General features: G+C 38.3%; 1 protein-coding gene across 1 annotated transcript in view; it reads right to left on the bottom strand.

The window, feature by feature from the left end:
* LOC125274987 (cytoplasmic dynein 1 intermediate chain 1) overlaps positions 1–22,504 on the bottom strand; it is an 85,622-nt gene that overhangs the window by 34,937 nt on the left and 28,181 nt on the right. The window contains 4 exon segments of the mRNA XM_048201590.1: positions 8,142–8,267; positions 8,447–8,546; positions 10,495–10,657; positions 14,569–14,658. Of these exon segments, the coding sequence (XP_048057547.1) occupies positions 8,142–8,267; positions 8,447–8,546; positions 10,495–10,657; positions 14,569–14,658 (479 nt within the window).

Here is a 22,504-nt window from a genome sequence, read left to right as displayed (position 1 = left end):
ACTTGAACCTGAACAGATTTTAAAACACTTGGCTTCATACACTTGCTGACTTTGTAAAGGGTTGCAGAAAAAAAAATATGCATCATACTCTAAATGACTGAGTAACACGCACAACCAGACTTTGTCCCGAACTCTTGCAGAAACATGGTCCTCTTTACTAGGAGACGCATAACAAACGAAAACAATGTGTTCTAAAATCAGCTCAAAATATCAAACATGTTTGATATCCTCTGACCTCAGAATCATAGTCTGAAGCTAAAAAAAACAGTGCCCATCATGCACAATGTGCCAACTAAAAAAAAGAAAAGAAGAAAAAAAATCCAAATAAACTAGTCAACCATCATGATCCAGCCCTATCTACAGTAATACGTATATGAGGATACAAGAGTAAGCAGTAAAACCATAACGGACTGGAGGTCTCTGCTCTTCCTGTCTCAAAAGCTGTGAGTGGTTTTGAAGCCTTTCTACACTCAGTTTTATGAGCACATGCAACTCCATCCACCAGCATTATGCAGAGCGGGCATCTCTCCAAGCTCCTGCGAACACATCTTCCTCTGTGCCAGTGAGCCTCAGGCATCCAGCAGGGGTTTACACAGAGTCATCCTGGGTAAAATATATAAATCATATCAATAAAATACAGGCGATGCAAATGAGGGCTGACAGTATCGGTGAGCAGTTTTTTTTGGGTGTGCTCTTGATGTGGCGAGAGGCAGCCCACTTTAGAAGGTCATGTGATGTTACTGGCGAGCTGGGCCTGCTGTGATGATGGGCCCGAAAGAACAGCAGAGAGCAGGGAGCCAAGATCACGCCAAACAGAGCCCAAAACCAACCAAAACCACCTCAGAAATATTCCACAACTGTCTGAACAGGAGTGGCCTTCTGTAACCATCCAAAGCCAGAGAAACTGTGAAATGAAGGAGGAGAGGATGAAGACAAACATAAGAGAGACAGAAGCTGTGCTTCAAAAGCTAGTGTGCCGTCTTCGTAGGCTGCATGTTAAAGTGTTTTCCAGACGTGAAGTTATAAAAAGTACACTACCGTTCAAAAGTCTGGGGTCAGGATGATTTATAAAAATGAAAAAAAAAAAAAAAAACCTTTTTATTCAGCAAGGATGCATTATATTGATCAAAAGTGACAGTAAAGATGTTTACAATTGTTATAAAACATTCTCTTTTAAATAAGTGCTATTCTTTTGAACTTTCAATTTATCAAAGTATCCTAAAAAATGTATTACGGTTTCTAAAAACTATTAGCGGCACAACTGTTTACAACATTTATAATAAGAAATGTTTCTTAAGCAGCAAATCAGCATATTAGAATGATTTCTGAAGGATCATGTGACACTGAAGACTGGAGTAATGATGCTGAAAATTCAGTTTTGAAATTACAGGAAAAATCCAATTTAAAAAAAAAAAAAATGTAATAGAAAACAGTTATTTTCAATTGTAATCCAAAATAAAATCCAAAATAAAAGTTTGTGTTTACATAATATATGTGTGTGTACTGTGTACATGTATTATGTATATATAAATACACACACATGCATGCATATATTTAACAAAAATATATTATATTTTTATATAAAAAATATATATAAAAAAATACATGTATGTGAGTCAAACTTATTTTGGATGCAATTAAACGCAATTAATCATTTTACGGCACTAAATTGTAATAATATTCTTACTGTATTTTAAATCAAATAAATTGAGCTTTGGTGAGCATAAGAAACTTGTTACAAAAACAATCTTACTTTTTAAACTTTTGAACAGTAGTATATATGTAACTCAAGTATGCAAGATACCCCATTCAATCCATATTCAAAGACTGCGTTGTATGTGTCTATTGTGGAGCTGGCAATCCCAAAATGCACTGTGATGAGCACAGTGGAAAAAATAAATCAGAGAAAGCAGGAGAAATGCTGATTACACTGTAAAAAATATTGTTGGTTTAACTTAAAAAAGTTACCTGGTTGCTTTAAAAATTTGAGTTCATTGAAATTAAAAATTTGAGTTCATACAATGGAGAAAAGGAGATTGGTTTAATAAATAGAAACTCAAAATATTATGTTATCTGAACTACATAAATTAAGTTGATTTGACAAAAGAAAAAAAGTTGTGATAAATCATGAAAATATTTTTTGCAGTGTATAAATACACATATTTTACTAAAATAATAAAAAGTGATCCTAAAAATAAAAATCTGCAAAATTTTATCTAATATCTTTGTGTACTATGTATTTATGCTTATTAACCTATCACTTTGTTTGCTAAAGGCAAACTCCATTGAAATCAATTGCCTCCCATTATGTATGTGATGTGTGGAGGAGGTACCGCCTATGTAGTATGTTCTCTTATGAGATTCCATTACAATTAGGATGCTGCCTAAGTAGGCAACGAGGTAGCTCACTAGGTTTTTGAACAGAGCTAGAGTATGAGAAGAAGTAAGGAGAGAGAGATGGAGGGAGAGATGTGGCAAAAAGAGGTAAAGTTGGAACTGCAAAAAGAGAAATTGAGGGAAAAGCGGGAGACAGCAGTGCTGGAGGGGGGGTTTCTGAAGTATCCAGCACATGAAAGTTGCGGCTGTGGGTAAATCTGGAAAAACGACTGCAAAACTGCTGAACTCCGCCGTACGGCCTGCCAAAAGTGAGGGAAGCCGCAAAGGGAGAATAGGAGGGGAGAAGAAGAGAGGAGAGGAGCGTGTGGGGGATGAGTATATGGCTCTTGCATGCGTGTACCTCAGAGGGAATAAGATCAGTGCGGTTTGGAGAGGTTAAGCGGCAGAACATGCTCGCACATTAAGAGCCATCAGATTCCTGGTCTAGTGAGAGGGGAGCACCGCCGTTTAGAACAGAGCCCAGAGCGAAAAACAATATCTCGGCAAATTGGCCCAACCTCTTTCATCCTCAGCCAACGGCCAAATGTTTGGAGATCCTGTGCTTCTCTCTCCATTTCTCTCCTCATGATGAAAAAGGGATGCTCGAACCTCAGGCCACACTGAAGGAAAGCTGTGAAATGCCATTGTGTGTTGTTCATTTTGTATTTTTATATATACGTCCCATCTTTTCTATAGCGTCTGAGCCGTAGAGAACAGATGGACAGAGTGAGGAAGGTCAAAGTGAGTCTTGATTTATGTTCTTGTGTGATACCACAATCAAATACACAAAAGCACTTTCTACGAATACCATACATTTTAGTGTCCCGTATACTTTTTTAAATCATTAAATCCAATGTGTTCTGGTGTGAGAACTGATATGTTAGATAAATTACATAAAATTCACCTAGCATGACAAGCAGATATACACATCAAATGTTTGTAACCATCATCCCTGTTACCTTCTTCCTAATACAAAACATTATGACACCCATAAAAAAAAAAACCATAATACAGCATGCTGCTGACACGACAAATAAATAACCTTATTCCATTTTCTCAATTTTTAAACAAATTGTAATGCTGAATGCATTTGTCAAGTGAAATCATTCAACACTGTCACACGAATTTACTGTAAGAAAAATGATCAAATATTTTTCTTTATTTTATTGGAAATAACTACAAACCAACATTTTGTCCCAAACTTTCCACTACTTCATTTAAGCTCAGTTTGCAACCGTTAACCATTCTGGGTACTTCGTTTTGATGTTTATTTAATGTTTATTTCTAAAAAATAAATGACAAAATCACATAATTCAGGATTTGAAATGTTCTTTAGACATTTCTTTTTACTGACCATTTGCTAAACATATATATGTTTTTAAAGTTTCAGGGGTGATTTTGTTTTGTAAAAAAAAGTGCTAAATTAAAGAAATTATATCTAGAAAACATTTCTTATGATTCCCGTCATACTCTCTCAGAATGGCCACAGACATTGACAAAGCATTTCTAAACCAGTGGCCAAAAACTGTCTGTAAGCCCTCAGCATTATCATTATTGGGTGTAATTACTACTAAGCAATCTTATTACTGTAATTTAATTACCTTTAAATTGAAAAGTAAGGGATTACTCTTAATTTTTCTGTAATTTAATTAGTTACTTCTGATGTAATTGCATTAAACACTGTATAGACTATATAACAATTCTATATAAAACAATTGTGGATTTAGTGACTCAATTATAGTCCCTCAAGTACAGTTGCAGTGCTTTACAACTAGAGCTAAATTAACTTTTCATTGTGTCTAAACCAACAACATGTTTATTAGATCCAATACCTACTAAACTACTGAAAGAGTTGTTACCTGTTGCAGAAGAGTCTCTTCTCAATATTATTAACCCGTCTTTATCACGTCCCAAGACCCACTTGGTAATATTATAAGAAAACATGGAATTAGCTTCCACTGCTATGCCGACCATGCCGATCATGACCAGATGAAATCTCTAAAATATCCAAGCTGGCAGAGTGTGTTAAAGATATAAAATATTGGATGACCAGTAATTTTCTTCTATTAAATTCAGATAAGACTGAGGTATTTCTTATTGGACCAAAAACCTGTACACAGAATCTTTTAGAATACAATTTGCATTTAGAAGGATGTACTGTTACTTCATCCTCTGCAGTTAAAGACCTGGGTGTTATATTAAACAGAAACGTGTCTTTTGAAAATCTAAATTTTATATTAAAATGAAAAGTCTGCTCTTTATGAACGTGTTACTATGGCATGCTTCGGTTGTAACTGTGTGTAAACGAGCACGTATACGTGTATCCGTCCGTCTATGTGCATGTGAGAGGTGCTGGGCATTGGAAAAGCAGCACATGCATGAGCAGTCCATGTGGGTGGGCAAACATATGCGGCTGGTAGGATTAGGAAGTGGTAAGCCACATCTTTTTATTACAGAAATGTCTCTCTAATATCTCTCCCTCGCACCAGGCTGTCGCCTCCCAGACTTGCTTACTTGGTCGTCTCTCTGAAAAGACTCTCAACCCAGAGTCTTTTATAATTAGCATCAAAACCGACACCAGATATGTTTTACACACAAACCTCAGGATTTTTTTGGCCTGACCCAAGCACACACCGTAATAAGGTGCTCTGTTCCGCTGCGGTTCTCCAAGGCCAGCATGCACCTTTAATTAAATATCACCTTACACTCATTTAAATCCATGTCGTCATCTGAAGTGGTACGCTTCATTAGACCTCCCTTTTATTGAAGCTACCACTTCCTTTATCATGGCTTTCCAATTAGGTCATTTTGGTATAAATTTATTGTGAAGTGCTTAGAATACTAAGTGTATATTCTAGTGAGCTGCTTACTGCACAGTATGCACTACATGCTGCCTACAATTTTTTAAATCGTATGCAATATATAGCACGCAGTATGCAACGATAAACACAACAATAAATATATTTTTAACTCAGCGAATAATAAAATCTATAAAATAAATTGTAATTTACCATTTTAATCTAATCTGTGTGTAAAATGTCTTAACTTTGTGCAGTATAAGTAAAAAAATGATTAAAAGGTGTTATTAATATCTCTGTTCAGTCGATATACTACATGAATCAAGTCAAAGTGCATATATTGCACATTCTGAAAATTCTAAAAAAAAATAAAAAAATAAAAAGGTTATTTCAAGGGGTCTACGTTTTGTTGGTTAGCATCGCCCCATTAGCCCCTTCTGATAGATGCTCTTATGGGTCCAAAAAGCATCTTTCTCCATTGAGTCATTCAAAAGTTTGTTCAATCAACCGTTCAACCAACCAACCAACCATTCAATCAACCAACCAACCAACCAACCAAACAACCCACCGTTCAACCAACTGTTCAACCAACCATTCAACTGTTCAAGCAAGCAAGCAAGCAAGCAACCAACCAACCAAGCGACACAACCGACTGTTCAACCAACCGTTTAAACCAACCAACCCACCGTTCAACCAACTGTTCAACCAACCAACCAACCAACCAACCGTTCAACCAAGCGACCAACCGTTTAACCAACCAACTAACCAACCAACCGTACAACTGACCGTTCAACCAACCAACCAACCGTTCAACCAAACGTTCAACCAACCAACCGTTCAACCAAGTGACCAGCCAATCAACCAACCAACCGTACAACCGACCGTTCAACCGACTGTTCAACCAAATGTTCAACCAACCAGCCGTTCAACCGACTGTTCAACCAAACATTCAACCAACCAACCATTCAACCAAGTGACCAACCAATCAACCAACCAACCAACCAACCAACCGTTCAACCATACGTACAACCGACCATTCAACCAACCAACCAACCGACCGTTCAACCAACCAACCAACCAACCAACCGACCGTTAGACCAAACGTTCAACCAAGCGACCAACCAACCAACCAACCATTCAACCAAACATTCAACCAACCAACCATTCAACCAAGCAATCAACCAACCAACCGACTATTCAACCAAACGTTCAACCAACCAACCATTCAACCAAGCGACCAACCAACCAACCAACCAACCAACTGACCGTTCAACCAAGTGACCAACCAATCAACCAACCAACCAACCAACTGACCGTTCAACCATCCGTACAACCGACCATTCAACCAACCAACCAACCGACCGTTCAACCAACCAACCAACCAACCAACCAACCAACCAACCAACCAACCAACCAACCGTTCAACCAACCAACCATCCAACCGACCGTTCAACCAAGCAACCAAGCAACCAACCAACCAACCAACCGACCGTTCAACCAAACGTTCAACCAAGCGACCAACCAACCGACCATTCAACCAACCAACCAACCAACCATTCAACCAAGCGACCAACCAACCGACCGTTCAACCAACCAACCAACCAACCAACCGACCGTTCAACCAACCAACCAACCAACCAACCAACCGACCTTCCAACCAAGCGACCAACCAACCAACCGACTATTCAACCAAACGTTCAACCAACCAACCATTCAACCAAGCGACCAACCAACCAACCAACTGACCATTCAACCAAGTGACCAACCAATCAACCAACCAACTGACCGTTCAACCATCCGTACAACCGTCCATTCAACCAACCAACCAACCAACCAACCAACCAACCGACTGTTCAACCGACCAACCAACCAACCAACCAACCGACCGTTCAACCAAACGTTCAACCAAGCGACCAACCAACCAAGCGACCAACCAACCAACCGACCGTTCAACCAAACATTCAACCAACCAACCATTCAACCAAGCGACCAACCAACCAACCGACCATTCAACCAAACATTCAACCAACCAACCATTCAACCAAGCAATCAACCAACCAACCGACTATTCAACCAAACGTTCAACCAGCCAACCATTTAACCAAGCGACCAACCAACCAACAAAACGTTCAACCAAATGTTCAACTGACCAACCGTTCGTTCGACCAACCGACCAACCGACCCGATCAACCAAGCCTTTAGTCTGTTTAGCAACATTGTGTTTTGGTTCTGTTTTCCCTGTTCTGGTTTGCCGGCGTTCCCTGTGCTAGGTAGTCTCCATGGTTGTTAATTTAGTACCACACCTGTTCTGTTTTCCCTTGATTACTCCCTTGTGTATATATATAAACCTTCAGTTCATTCAGTTCTTTGTCTGGTATCGTTTGCATTTCTGTTGATGTGGTTGTGTTTCTCAATGATTCTCCTGCATGTTCTTTATTACCGTACATTGTGAAATAAACATTTTCTTTTTATTCTCCAATGTTGTGTGCTCATTACAACCACTCTAGCATGACAATTAGCTAACAATTTTTGTGCTGAGCAATGCTAAAAAAACAGTAAAAAACTATGGTAATAGTATGCTGTTTTGTTTTTTGCACTGACCATTAGGCATAGTTCAATCAAAAAAGAAAATTCTGTCATTTACTTACACTCATGTTTAGATATTTTAAGAAAATTTGTTTTTTTGGGTTTTTTTGGTCAATGTTCACTAAAACTGTTTGATTACCAACATTCTTCCAAATATCTTCTTTTGAGATTTTCAGAAGAACTCTTCTGAGTTCTGCAGAAGAAAGAAAGTCATACTGTTTTGAAACGACATGACGGTGAGTAAATGATCACAGAATTTTAATTTTGGGGTGAACTATCCCTTTAACACTTTCCTGCACAAGTTCCAGTCCTTTAATATTCTGTGTGACATGATTTTTGGAGGGTACGAGTGTAAAGTCGTGCTGTGTTAAGGGTTTTCACCTGGCAGTGGTAGATGTACTCTGGTGTGGTCTTCTTGAATTTCATATTCCACACCAAAGCCACACCATCTGGCTCGTGAGGAGCGTCTTCATTGTTGTTGTAGGAGGCCACCAAGAGCTCAGGGTACTGGAAATATGAAGAGAAGATAGCGAGGGCAAGAGAAAGATATGTGTGTGAGAGAGAGAGAACAGAGAAGAAGATGAGAATGAAAAAGCTGACTGAGAGACAGAGCAAGGGAAGATTCTCCCTTTTAAATGAACAGGTGTTGACATAGAGGGAGAGGTCAGAGAGGGAGGTCAGTCTACCTGAGGGGACCAGTCCAGACAGGTGATGACCCGATGCTTTGACCAGTGCTCATCATAGAACAGACGACTGAGAGAGAGACTGGAGCTTCCCTGCAGATCTCTGAGAGGGGGAGAAACTCTCAAGTTTTAATACACACTTAACCATATTTAATAGTAATTAAACCATTTTATATATGTGTGTGTGTGTGTGTGTGTGTGTGTGTGTGTATATATATATATATATATATATATATATATATATATATATATATATATATATATATATATATATATATGGTTTAATTACTATATATAGTATACTATATATATATATATATATATATATATATATATATATATATATATATATATATATATATATATATATACAGTACAGTCCAAAAGTTTGGAACCACTAAGATTTTTAATGTTTTTAAAAGAAGTTTCGTCTGCTCACCAAGGCTACATTTATTTCATTAAAAATACAGTAAAAAACAGTAATATTGTGAAATATTATTACAATTTAAAATAACTGTGTACTACTTAAATATATTTGACAAAGTAATTTATTCCTGTGATGCAAAGCTGAATTTTCAGCATCGTTACTCCAGTCTTCAGTGTCACATGATCCTTCAGAAATTACAAAAGATTAGATTTCAGATAAACACTGTTCTTTTGAACTTTCTATTCATCAAATAATCCTGAAAAAAAATATTGTACACAAATATTTTGTACAATTGTACACATTAAATGTTTCTTGAGCAGCAGATCAGCATATTAGAATGATTTCTGAAGGATCATGTGACACTGAAGACTGGAGTAATGATGCTGAAAATTCAGCTTTGCCATCACAGGAATAAATTACTTTGTGAAATATATTCAAATAGAAAACTGTTATTTTAAATTCTAATAATATTTCACAATATTACTGTTTTTACTGTATTTTTAATTAAATAAATGTAGCCTTGGTGAGCAGACGAAACTTCTTTTAAAAACATTAAAAATCTTAGTGGTTCCAAACTTTTGGACTGTACTGTATATATATATATATATATGTGTGTGTGTGTGTGTGTGTGTGTGTGTGTGTATATATATAAGAAGTCTCTTATGCCCACTAAGGCTACACTTATTGGAAGAAAAATACAGTAAAAACAGTAATATTGTGAAATATTATTTTTACTTGCTTACATAAATATTTATATATCTATATCTATAATATCTATCTATCTATAAATCTATCCATCTTATATATATCTAAAAATGGTGCATCAAAATACTTTTAATATATTATTGTTTTATCTACTTATATAAAAAATTATACAAATGTAAAATAAGAAAAAAAAGGTCATAAAATAACTGTTTGTAATACCCATACAGAAGAGCAAAATGAGAGCTTGTTAATAGATGGCATCATGCAAGAATTTCTTTGAAGAACAATGCGCGCAGACACACACACACACACACACACACACACACACACACACACACACACACACACACACACACACACACACACACGTTTAGCTCATTGAGGACATACTATAGTCTTCTATTGTTTTCATATTAGCCCGATTATAAATACTACAAACTTACACTAACCCTAGCTAATTTTGCTATAATTAATTTTGCTATAGTTCAGGAAAAAAAAAAAAAAAACTGTTAAATGCACTAAAATGTGATCATTTTAACAGGCTTTGACTGAACATAAAACACTGGAGAAGCCATTGCTTAAAAAAATATTTATTATGTAAATATTAAATTTGCATAATATGCAAATCTGACTGCATCCAGGTGATTTAAGCAGTTTATATTGTGTAACTACATTTTGGGTTTTGGTTTCATTTTGTGTAGATTCATTTGAAAGTCATTGTTGTCACTTTCTCACATTAATTACATTTCACAACAATCAAGTTTGTTTTAATATAACCATTAGTAATGCAATCATTTATTATTTAAATTAAATTCTTAATTTAGCAATAAAATAATAAAAAATGTTTATAAAAAATAAACATAAATAATACATAAAATACCCAGAAATCATGTTTGTGTGTTACGCAGCACATTCTCACCCCTCTTTATCCTCCAGGTCTCGTCCGCTGTAGTCGAAGAAGATGTTGGAGTCCTCAGCTAAAGCTCTCTCCATCACACGAATACTGCGGTCAAAGAAGATGAGGAACTCCTCCGAGTGCAGAACCTGCTGTTTCTCTTCCTCCGTCAGCTCCCGCGGGTGGCCTGATACACACGCGAGACAAAACACAACAAAATTAAGATGTAAACACAGCTGCCTAGTAAATAAACACAGAACAGGCCGTATGTTTTAATACACAAACACACAAAAGCACATGTCACAGCCGCAACGATGGCCTACATGTTTATACCTACTACTTACATACAATAACACTAACAAACGGATCTAACCACAGACAAAATCATGGCCGTACAGCATAACGATGAGCAGTAACTGTACAAACTGTACCTAAACAAACTCGCCCGCATTCTTTTTCCTGACTCCCAACAAGCTTTGAAGGTAGTTAAGCCAATTAGAAGAGAGATATGGGTGTAAAAAAAACAACAAACAAACATCTAAATGAATAAGCAAATACACACACAGCTCTTAGTACATCTTTCCATAATGACAACACGCCCAGTTTTTCTCCTCCTTTTTTGATGTTATTGCGTTTCTCCATTTTCTCCCAGACCATTAGGGGCCCGTTCCTTTGATCCGAGCCCACTTGATTTGCGTGCCTTTTTTGATGACTCATAAGGAAGACAAAAGCGTGATCAAAGTCAGTGTGGAGTCAAAGCCCTCGTGTGCTTTCACAGTCTGCCTCTGTCCGGCCTCCCTCTAGTTATTTACCCTGTACACTTGCACAAAGAATGCACTCTCCACTCGCTTTGAAGTCCACTTGCTGGGGTCTAGTGACATTAAAGTTCGATCAGGCCTGACCCAGAATGCCGCGGCCCGATAAGCCCAGCCCCCGGCCAGCGAGAATGCCATCTGATACGGCTGCAGGGTCACACGCGAGTGGCTACTCAACGCTCTGCTGATCCTGTTTGGTGACTTTGGGAGTTTGACGTGTGGGAGGCCCAAACACGAACTGGTAATATCAGCACAGGTAGGAACAAAAGTGATTTGTACAGTAGTGGAAACGTTTGCATCGTAGTTAGAGCTGCACGATTCTGGATAACATTTTTTTGTTTAAAATCGAGATCATGATTTTGAACAGACAACTAAACAAAATAATGTAATTTACTAGAGGTTCTGACAAAATATAAATTGCTGCAGTCCATTTAAAGATGTTTCATTAATTTAAATGTTTTTTTTTAATGGTTTTGAATGAATGATTCAATGACTCACTCATAAAGACTTCACTTGTTTCATTACTGGATGAATCAGCGTGTTTGAACAAATCTTTTGAATGAATGATTCAAAGACTATACATTTTTTAACAGTCACTTGTCGCCACCTAGTGGTGTAGCAACATAACTGATACAACCGTTATTTGACAAGTTACTTTCAAAAGGTGGTTTGCTCTTTTTTTAATCGCTACCGTAGACATCAGTGTTTATATCCGAACTATAAACTTTTATCTCAGTACTTCTGTGATAAATTGAATATTTGTAATACAGAAATATCGATACTGCGTGGTTCAAAAACTGCTTTCTCTGGCTCAGCGGCAGCATGAATGTTCCGGTATGATTTCGTCAAAGGTTTAATAGACATGAGTGAATCGTTATCAAAAAATAAATAAGATCGCATGGGTGTCTGAAATCAAGATCGTGATCTTTTTACAATTAATTGTGCAGCTCTAATCATTTTAAAGAGGACTTATTAGGCTCTTTTACAAAGTCTTGAATTGGTTTTTGAGTTCTACGAAAAAAAAAAGTTTGTATTATTATGTTCAAAAGACATTGTTGCAGTACCTCTCTACCCAGTCTATCATTAATGCCCTGTTTAGTTCCTGTCTCTATGAAGCCCCTCCTTCCGAAAATCATAATGTGCTCTGATTGGTTGGCTGAACCAGTGTGTTGTGATTGGTCAAGTGAGCGTGTTTCGAAAATGTCCCGCCTCTTACCAAAACCGTGAGTTTCGACACACTACTAACTAAATCAACCAGGTCCCACCCCTTTATTTTGCATATGCCTTGAGCAGGAATTATTTAAGTGAGGAATATTGTGACGTCTTCATTCCTGGAAGAAAACTCAAGACTACAATGGAGGTGTTTCAGGGAGTATAATGATAGAGAATATCTCCCTATGGAGTGACCTTTTTCTTGCTCAAACAGCAACATTACACACTAAAAAAGTTGAAAATGTAAAAAAGCATATTAGGTCCTCTTTAAATGACCTTTTTGGGAATCTTTTGTCACTGTAAATAAATTAAATCCTGTAATTGTAAGATACACACATTACTTCACTGGTGGAAGGTTTTACATCGCATGGTTTGAGTAACAGCGCAAGCTGTAAATCACATGGCAAATTATTAGAGGCGCTACGTCATGTTAATAAACCCCTCAATGTCATGTCACTCCACCCATGGCTCATTAACCGCTAACAGGATGCATTTCCCTTTGAAACATCAAAAGACAGCGACAATAAAATCCCAGCTATGCCAACACAGAAGGAATTGCCCTAGTGGAACAGCCAAACTGGATGTCATTTTAGTCAGTCTGGGTAATTTATCTACAAATCTGTTATGGTTTCTATTGGCACTTATGGAACATGTGCGCAGAACATGCGCCTCAACGTCAGGCTTTACTGTAAAGAGACGTCTCTCTCGCTGAGTCTGAACTGAGCAGATGTTGTTTCGTGTAACATCCGACATACAGAAGTCAAATGTGCTAAATTTGTGCCAGGTGGAGGCTGTTGGTGTAGGGAACACGTTTTTTTTAACAGAGTACAGCCTTAATTTAACTTACCTTAAAGGATTAGTTTACTTCAGAATTAAAATTCCCTGATAATTTACTCACCCTTATGACATTCAAGATGTTCATGTCTTTCTCTCTTCAGTCGAAAAGAAATTAAGGTTTTTAAGGAAAACATTCCAGGATTTTTCTCCATATAGTGGACTTCACTGGGGTTCAACGGGTTGAAGGTCCAAATGTCAGTTTCAGTGCAGCTTCAAAGAGCTCTACATGATCCCAGACGAGGAATAAGGGTCTTATCTAGCAAAACAATCATTTTCTAAAAAAATAAAAATATATATACTTTTTAACCACAAATGCTCGTCTTGCACTGCTCTGCGATGTATAAAACGATGTGATCACGTTGGAAAGGTCATGCGTGATGTAGGCGGAAGTACCGATCCAGTGTTTACAAAGCGAACGTGCAAAGTCAAACGGCCATTACAAAAAAAGGTAAAACAACGATGTTGGATGATTTGAAGTTGGAGGAGAAAATGAGATGGTGTTTTTCGCCCTACCGCGGTACTTCCGCCTACATCACGCATGACCTTTCCAATGTGATTATGTAATCCATGGCGTATCGCAGAGCAGTGCAAGATGAGCATTTGTGGTTAAAAAGTATATACATTTTTATTTTTTTTAAGAAAAAGACTGATCGTTTCACTAGATAAGACCCTTATTCCTCATTTGGGATCATGTAGAGTCCTTTAAAGCTGCATTGAATCTGCAATTTGGACCTTCAACCCGTTGAACCCTGTTGAAGTCCACTATATGGAGAAAAATCCTGGAATGTTTTCCTCAAAAACCTTCATTTCTTTTCGACTGAAGAAAGAAAGACATGAAAATCTTGGATGACATGGGGGTGAGTAAATCATTTCTGCCTTTGAAGACATCCCTGGACATCCTTAAAGGGAGTTCTGTGAAATTTAGGTTGCTTTCACGCTAGCACTTTTGGTGCACACCCGGGTTCGACTGACATCAGAGTTCGCTTCGTTTGGATGATGTGAATGCTTTCTTTGCACAAACCGTACCATAGAAAGGGTGGTCTGGGGTAAGGTTCACAGCTGATATGATTGCAATCGTACTAAATAGCGGAAGTGAACCACGTATGATTCGTATGATTCATTAAAACTGTGTTTGTTTGTGTTCTCACTCACTTTCCTAACAAGCAGAGAGAATGTATATCTCATTTCTGCTCACCTTCAGCTAATAAGCAAGTGCATTCAGACCCACTCTTACCTTCTTTTGTTTCCTTGCTTTCTTCCTCCTCCTGCAGGTCAGTTTCTGGGCCATCTTTCGGTTCTGTGACCTCTTCATCCTCCTCTTCATCTTCTGAAAGGACACAAAGAAGGTCACATTCAGTTTCTGTTCTATGACACCTGCCAAAACTCCAATGCCTCCCTGTGACCCACCCCGAGACCCATAATAATAGCTTACAGATCTTCTGTTTCTGATATACTGACTCAGACTTCCACTCATTTCACAATCAGACTCTTCACTAATCAGACGCGCTCAACTCAACACCTTGTTTTGGATCAACACGGCCTGTTGTTTTTTCGGTTTGATGGGGATTTGCACAGCTGCTTTTTCACAACCGTGAGCTCCAGAGAAACAACACAGTTAAAAAGACACTTCCCTCAGGTCCCCAAGAACATGTGTGCTACACGTGCGTGGTGTGCGTTTAGGAATCCAGAGGTCCGCTCGTGAAGAGAGGCACAGATACCCCACAGGAAGCGGAGCTGGTGAGTGGCGTGGCCTCTTTCTGCACTCGATCAACCCCCCGAAACCCCCCAACCGCCTGCCCCGGGGCCCCGAAGTCTCACCCCTTAATTAACCTAGTCACCCCAGTCAAAGACCCGGCCTAGTGCTACCCGCTCTCAGCCACCTGCTACGCCGTCCGTACCCCTCCTCGGCCCTGAAGTGCTGGGCATGTGTTCCTAACCTTGCCCCACGCCTACAGATGGCTATAAGGATGACGCTTAACACCCTCAGAGGCACCTGTAGATGGAGCACACACACAGTCACGCTAGCATACACACAGAGCTCTGTGGGATTGTTTTCTTGTTGAACCCCAGTGGCAGAGGTTAATTATCCGGGGTCGGGCTGACAGTGGGTGCCCAGTCTGCAGAAGGAAGTGATCCCATCATGCCAGACGTGTTGCGGCTGACTCTCTCAACACCAGTGTATTTGTGTTCACACCAGTTAGGGAGGAGGCAAGGGCCTGGAGGCGAGCTCAACAATGATTTAAGCTTTGCAAGAATGCAGTCGCTAACATTGTTACGAATTATGCTGTAGTATGACAGATTTGCTGCCTTTGTTTATTTATTGGTGTTTAATCTCAAACAATAATGTTTTTTTCCTATATTTATTTTTATCCAATGGGTTCTGGAAGGAAAAATGAAAACTTTTTCTATAGTGAAAGCTAGCAATAATGCACACTACCATTCAAAAGTTTGGGGTTAGTAGGAAATTAATACTTTTATTCAGAAAGGATGCGTTAAATTGATCAAATGTGACAGTTAAGATATTTCTGATGTTACAAAAAGGATCTATTTCAAATAAATGCTGTTCTTTTGAACATTCTATTCATCAAAGAATCCATATTATCACACTTTCCACAAAAATATGAAGCAGCGCAATTGTTTTCAACATCGATAATAATAAGAAGTGTTTCTTGAGAAGCAAATCATTTCTGAAGGATCATGTGACACTGAAGACTGGAGTAATGATGCTGAAAATTCAGATTTGCATCACAGGAATAAATAAAAAAATATATTAAAACAGAAAACAGTTATTTTAAATTGCAACAATATTCAAAATATTACTATTTTTACTGTAATTTTGAAGAGACTTTAACTTTAATAACATAAGCTAATAATAGCTTAAAATAAGAAGAAAATATAATTTAAAATAAAAAAATATATATTAAAAGACAAAACTCAATGGACCTAAGACAATATATGTATTTAACTGATGCTCCGCCTCATTTAGTTACTGTTGTTAACTGAAATACCTTATACTGTAAGTGATTCTGCAACATTATTGCAGTAATTTTGGATAATTTCTGTAAACTTTTGTTTAAAACTATCCAAACACAAACACTGTCTATAGGCTTACATTACAAAAAGCATCAGCTTGCCTAGGAAAGTGCCGAACGACAATAGTTGCAAATTGGTCAGTAACATTCCTTACATTTGAGATATTTTGAAAGAAAATTCTTCATACAGTTGACTACCAGTAAAATTGATAAAAATTTGGAACCAAAAATTATTCAGACACTTTGACCTGACCATGTTTTGCTTAAGTGTTATATGACATAATTAAGATTTTTAGTTTAACTCTTGAGATCTTGTCATATTTTATTCCCATTTGTTTAAACTATAGTGAATAAACTGTATTAATGAATGAAATGTTCAAGGTGTCTGAATACTTTTTGGTTTGACTGTACAGTATATAGGCAATTAAAGGCTCATTATTATGATTAATTTGGTTTATTAACATAAACGCATGAATAGTCAACTAAATCGCTTAAATGAATGACTACTAGTCGAATAGAAAAATCTTTAGTTTTCATTTTTGGGTGAACTATCCCTTTAAAGAGAAGTCACTTTGAAACAAATCAAATTAAACCCTACCTTGACTAGTTGCACACCAAACATTCATTCCCTTTTTAAATACAATGCATTTTTGCTTTGAATCAAATGTGCATAGAATGTAGTGTATTTATTGTGTTAATTCGGTGTGTATTGTGATTTAAATCCATAGCATGTGAGTATAAGCACTGAGACAATTGATTCCCCAGAGGTTGAATGTGGATCACTGATGTGAGCCGAGTCTGGCCTGGCCTGGAGAAAGTGTGGTTTAGCTGCTGAATACGACTGAGCTTCTGAGCCAGAGACCAGCGGGGAAGAGAGGAGTCCTTAGCCCCAGACAGGCAGCCAGCCAGCCCAGGCCGACCACAACAACATGGCCTACTCTGGCCTTCTTTCTCTTTCTCCCTCTCTCATCTGGTTTTGCCCTATGAGGAAGAAAGAGCCCTGCCATTCATTTTGACTTTGTTCCTTCTCTCTGGGGCCTGACAGAAAATAGCACAGGCAGAGAACGGGACACCTCTTGCATACCAGAAGACCCACATGCTAGACAGGCTATGTCAGAAGGTTTTGGATCGGGATGTCCAAGTCTAGAGCAGGATGTGACCTGATATAACCAAGACTGGAGGAAAGTCATCCACACGAAGCCACCAGAAGTGTTGACCACACCGACCGGGGACAAAGCAACAACAGTCCTGATTCATGGTTGTGGTCTGAAGGTTTGCAAACAACGTTCAAGAGGTTCGCAATATATCAGCAGATCCCTGTGGCTTCCTGCCTAAAAGCGTGTTTTCGTGACACGCCATATCGCTCTGCAAAACATCAACAACTGTGGGCCAAAACTCAAGGGAACTTTCAAGCCAATTTGTAAATTAAATTATGCCCCAAAATCCATTTTTATCCATGTCAAAATGTTTATTTGCGCTTCCCATGAGGTGACGGTGACCCACATGGCATCAAGGGATCGGTTAGACGGCTTGAAAGCGAAGAAGAGAAGGATAAACGAGACAGCTTTAACACACTCTACCCTGATGTGTAATACATGTTCACTCAGTGGGAAAGAACACTAGGAACCATCTACCCTGTTCACCAGGTTGATGAAACTCTGGACGTGCCCTGCAAGGTAATAACATCCCCCCTCTATCTTACCTGCCTTCAATCTCCTCTCAGTTTCCTCAAGCTGCTCGGAGCAATTCAAATCCATCGCTTCTCAAGCTGCTAGTCGTAATGACCAACACAGCAGCAGCGCTCAATCAAAACAGGACTTCCATCCTTAAAGCGACAAGCTTATCTCCGGGTGTAGGACTCAAGACACCTGAGCTAATTAACTGCTTAATTAGGCAACAGAAATCACTATTTGTGCAACAGTTGGGTGCAGGGTATGTGGAAGATTAGTTCTGGTTATCACATATTAGAGTCGCAGTGGAAACGTAAAAAGATTTGATTCGTTATAGAGGGTGCGAGAGCGAATGCCTCTGAATGTGGCAAGGAGGATCTTAGCACTTCCCGCTGTTAAGACACTGCACGCGATATACCAGATGCAAATGGTTCACAGATGGACGTGATATTGGAAAAATCAGTGTTGAAGGAGAGACACGGTGCACTTGTCAGGCTCACACTTCCATTCAGTTTTCATGATGGTAAAGCATCTTACTCATCAAACTCAACTGGTTTAACTTGAGATCAGTAATCCGTGATTGTCAACCTATATACACACACACACACACACACACACACACACACACACATATATATATATATATATATGTGTGTGTGTGTGTGTGTGTGTGTGTGTGTGTGTATATGTATTCATGTTAGATTCAATTAATCGTGATTAATCGATTTGACAGCACACAAATATATCGATTTGACAGCACATTTATATATATATATATATATTACCTTGTAAACTAAGAAACTGTCGATATAGGTAAACTGATTAACCTATATTGATTATATTATTAAATTTATATATATTATATGCCTTTGTGTGTTTATACATATATGTCTGTGTATATGTATTCATGTTAGATTCAATTAATCGTGATTAATCGATTTGACATATCTATCTATCTATCTATCTATCTATCTATCTATCTAGTAAACTAAGAAACTGTCAATATAGGTAGATCTGATTAATCATGATTAATCGATTTGACAACACTAATTATATAATAATAATAATAATATTATATATATATACACATATATATTTTTATTATATTATTATTATTATTATTATTATTATTATTATTATTATTAACAACTGGTAAACTAATAAACTGTTGATATGGGTTAAAAGATTAACCACAATTAATTTTATGATTCCAGAATTTTCATTTTAAAAATGACTTTAAAATGATTTTAAATACCTAGATTTTGTTTTTTAGCATTTTAATTAAGAGATTAAGAATTAAAAGGATTATTAAACTTAAATAATAATTAATATTAAAATTATTAACATATCGATAATAACATTAATAGTATTTACATTAAATATATTAATTAATTATATGTTGTATTATATTGATCATATTACAATAATAATAAAAATACTAATAATAATACTAATAAGTTTTTCTGAGAACCACTGTCCTAGATTTGAAGAGAAACAATTACAGTATATTTCTGTTATTTATGAAATAAGTAGGGGTGTAACGATACGCTCAGGTCACGATACGGTACGTATCTCGATACAGAGTTCACGATACGATACGTATCACGATATTTTGAACAAAATGAAACTGAAATTCAAACAAGATTTATTAAAAAAACTAACAAATTTCAATAATTTTCCTTGTTGTACATACAAGATCACATTTCAATAAAATAAATAAATATAAAATTTTAATAAAAACCTTCTGTATTCAAATTAACAGTTGAATAGGGCTGTCTGTCACTGAAAAAAAAATGTTAAATTTAACATGAACTTAGAATTATGAATAGGGGCCGTTCACATATCGCGTCTAAAAACGCGTGGAAGGCGCGGCTGCACCGCTTCTCCTTTCCAAAGCGCTTGCGCTCCTGTGGCGTCGGTCGTTGCTATGCAACCATGAACTGAGCTCTCCAAGAGGATCAGGATGTTTCTGCAAAGGATAAATGATTTCTAGCCCTTGCATTAGTTTTACTATGAGATATATTGATGGAGATAAGATATAAAAACCACCATGAACAGCTATGATCAGCTGTTCGGCTGAGCTTTTGATGTTTTGTTACGGAAAGGCCATAGCTGATCGGTTGATTCTTGTCACACGACCTGCGGTGCGCTTGCGGCATTCTGAAAAGTTGAGAATTGAATGCGCGTCGCGACCGCGTTGATCCCATTATGAGCGCGCCTGCCGCCCGGCTACATTTGAAAATAATAACTGACTTGCACGCGGAAAAGACGCAATATGTGAACGGCCCCTAACTTAAAGCAAAGCATCGCAAGCGTCTTTTGCTTTTCTGTGAGCACAGCTGTTGCTGTGCACTGCGGTGAAAGAAAGCCACGACTTTTCTCACGCGACCATGCAAGAGACTGACATGAGAAACGTTTAAACCTGCTTGCAAGATTCAATGTGTGCCCGAAACACTTACTGAACTAGAGAGCTGATTAAGACACACCATCTACGATAAATCGTTACACCCCTAATACTTACAGTAATTTAAAAATGTGGTAGCATTGGATCTGGACAGGAAGGATAACTCTGGGAGTTGGAAGGGGTGTGTCGCGATTCTGCCTTCTCACATCGCGATACAGGTTCGTGGACCTGCGTATCGCGATTTCGGTTTCATATCGCATATCGTTACAGCCCTAGAAATAAGTAAAATAAAAAATAAAACTCATGACTAATCTTATGATTTCTGTCTTTAGAAAGCAGAATTAAAGTAATATCAAATTAGAGGAAATATACTAATTCATATTTTATGCAAATAAAGTTACAGTCTAATGTGAATTAGTGTTAACAATCTTTAAAATATAATAATAAAATACAATAAAATAATTACATAAAAAACAAGTTTTCTGCAGAGCCCCCTGCAGCCCATCATCAACTAGTCGACCATCACTGCCACACAGAAAAGCTTTGAGCACCTCTGTAAAAGGCACGTGACATGGTATAAAGGAGTATGGTGGTGATAAAATGCCGCCAAAAGCAGTATAAGATGCCATCGATTAAACGGAAGAAGGATGCGCCTCAGCCTTTCATCCAGCATTTTATTGGACCAAGCTGCACTGCTCCAGGCCTCTGGATTGGGATATGGAGCTGATTAGACAATCAAAAAATCCCCTCATCTGACAAGTGGGGATTTTTTTCTGTCTGTGAGAAGGCGGGGGGTGTTTGTTTTCCTCAAGGCCTCTGAAACAGAGAGAGAAACTGAACTGAAGGGCCTAGGGTATTTCCATATGGGGCAGGGAGGACACCCCTACTGCCCACTATACTGACACACAAAATATATAAGACACTTTCAGGCCTACATTCATACAAGTGTCGTCCTCTTTTAAGAAGCACCGCATACATTTCACATACTGAAATTAGGCTTCAGAAGTTGGGTGTCAAGCAGCCTGTAGACCACAACAGAGGCAAAGCACTGAGGAGGCGGCAACAGGAACATGAAAGAGGTCTGTAATGTGGAACTGACACGACAAACTGTGCATGAGACGAGCACTATCTATCTATTGTACCCCTGCATGGCACATCAGTCACAAAAATGTCCACAAAGTCACATTCTCACACACTAATCGACCTCTGTCAGGGGAGATACCATATTGAATTTGACATGAATGAAAATGAGGCATTGAGTCCCTTCAAAAGGTGTACCTTTGTATAAAGTTTAAAGTCAGCATGAAACGGAAGTCACGATAGTCTCTTCTTCCTTATTGTGAAGTACACAGATCAGGCATAACATTATGACCACCTTCTTAATATTGTGTTGGTCCCCCTTTTGCTGCCAAAACAGCCCTGACCCATCGAGGCATGCACACTAGACCCCTGAAGGTGTGCTGTGGTATCTGACACCAAGATGTTAGCAGCAGATCCTTTAAGTCCTGTAAGTTGCGAGGTGGAGCCTCCATGGATCAGACTTGTTTGTTCAACACATCCCACAGATAGTCGATTGGATTGAGATCTGGGGAATTTGGAGGCCAAATCAACACCTCAAACTCATTGTTGTGCTCCTCAAAGCATTCCTGAACCATTTCTGCTTTGTGGCAGGAGCATTATCCTGCTGAAAGAGGCCACAGCCACCAGGGAATACCGTTTCCATGAAAGAGTGACCATGGTCTGCAACAATGCTTAGGTAGGTGGTACGTGTCAAAGTAACTTCCACATGGTTGGCAGGACCCAAGGTTTCCCAGCAGAACATTGCCCAAAGCATCACACTGCCTCCGCCGGCTTGCCTTCTTCCCATAGTGCATCCTGGTGTCATGTGTTCCCCAGGTAAGTGACACAAATGCACCCGGACATCCATGTGATGTAAAAGAAAACGTGATTCATCAGATCAGGCACCTTCTTCCATTGCTCCGTGGTCCAGTTCTGATGCTCACGTGCCCACTGTTGGCTCTTTCGGCGGTGGACAGGGGTCAGCATGGGCACCCTGACTGGTCT

Source organism: Megalobrama amblycephala, linkage group LG9, assembly GCF_018812025.1.
Source record: "Megalobrama amblycephala isolate DHTTF-2021 linkage group LG9, ASM1881202v1, whole genome shotgun sequence".
Classification (NCBI taxonomy): Eukaryota; Metazoa; Chordata; class Actinopteri; order Cypriniformes; family Xenocyprididae; genus Megalobrama; species Megalobrama amblycephala.
This window is presented reverse-complemented; position numbering and strand designations above follow the sequence as displayed.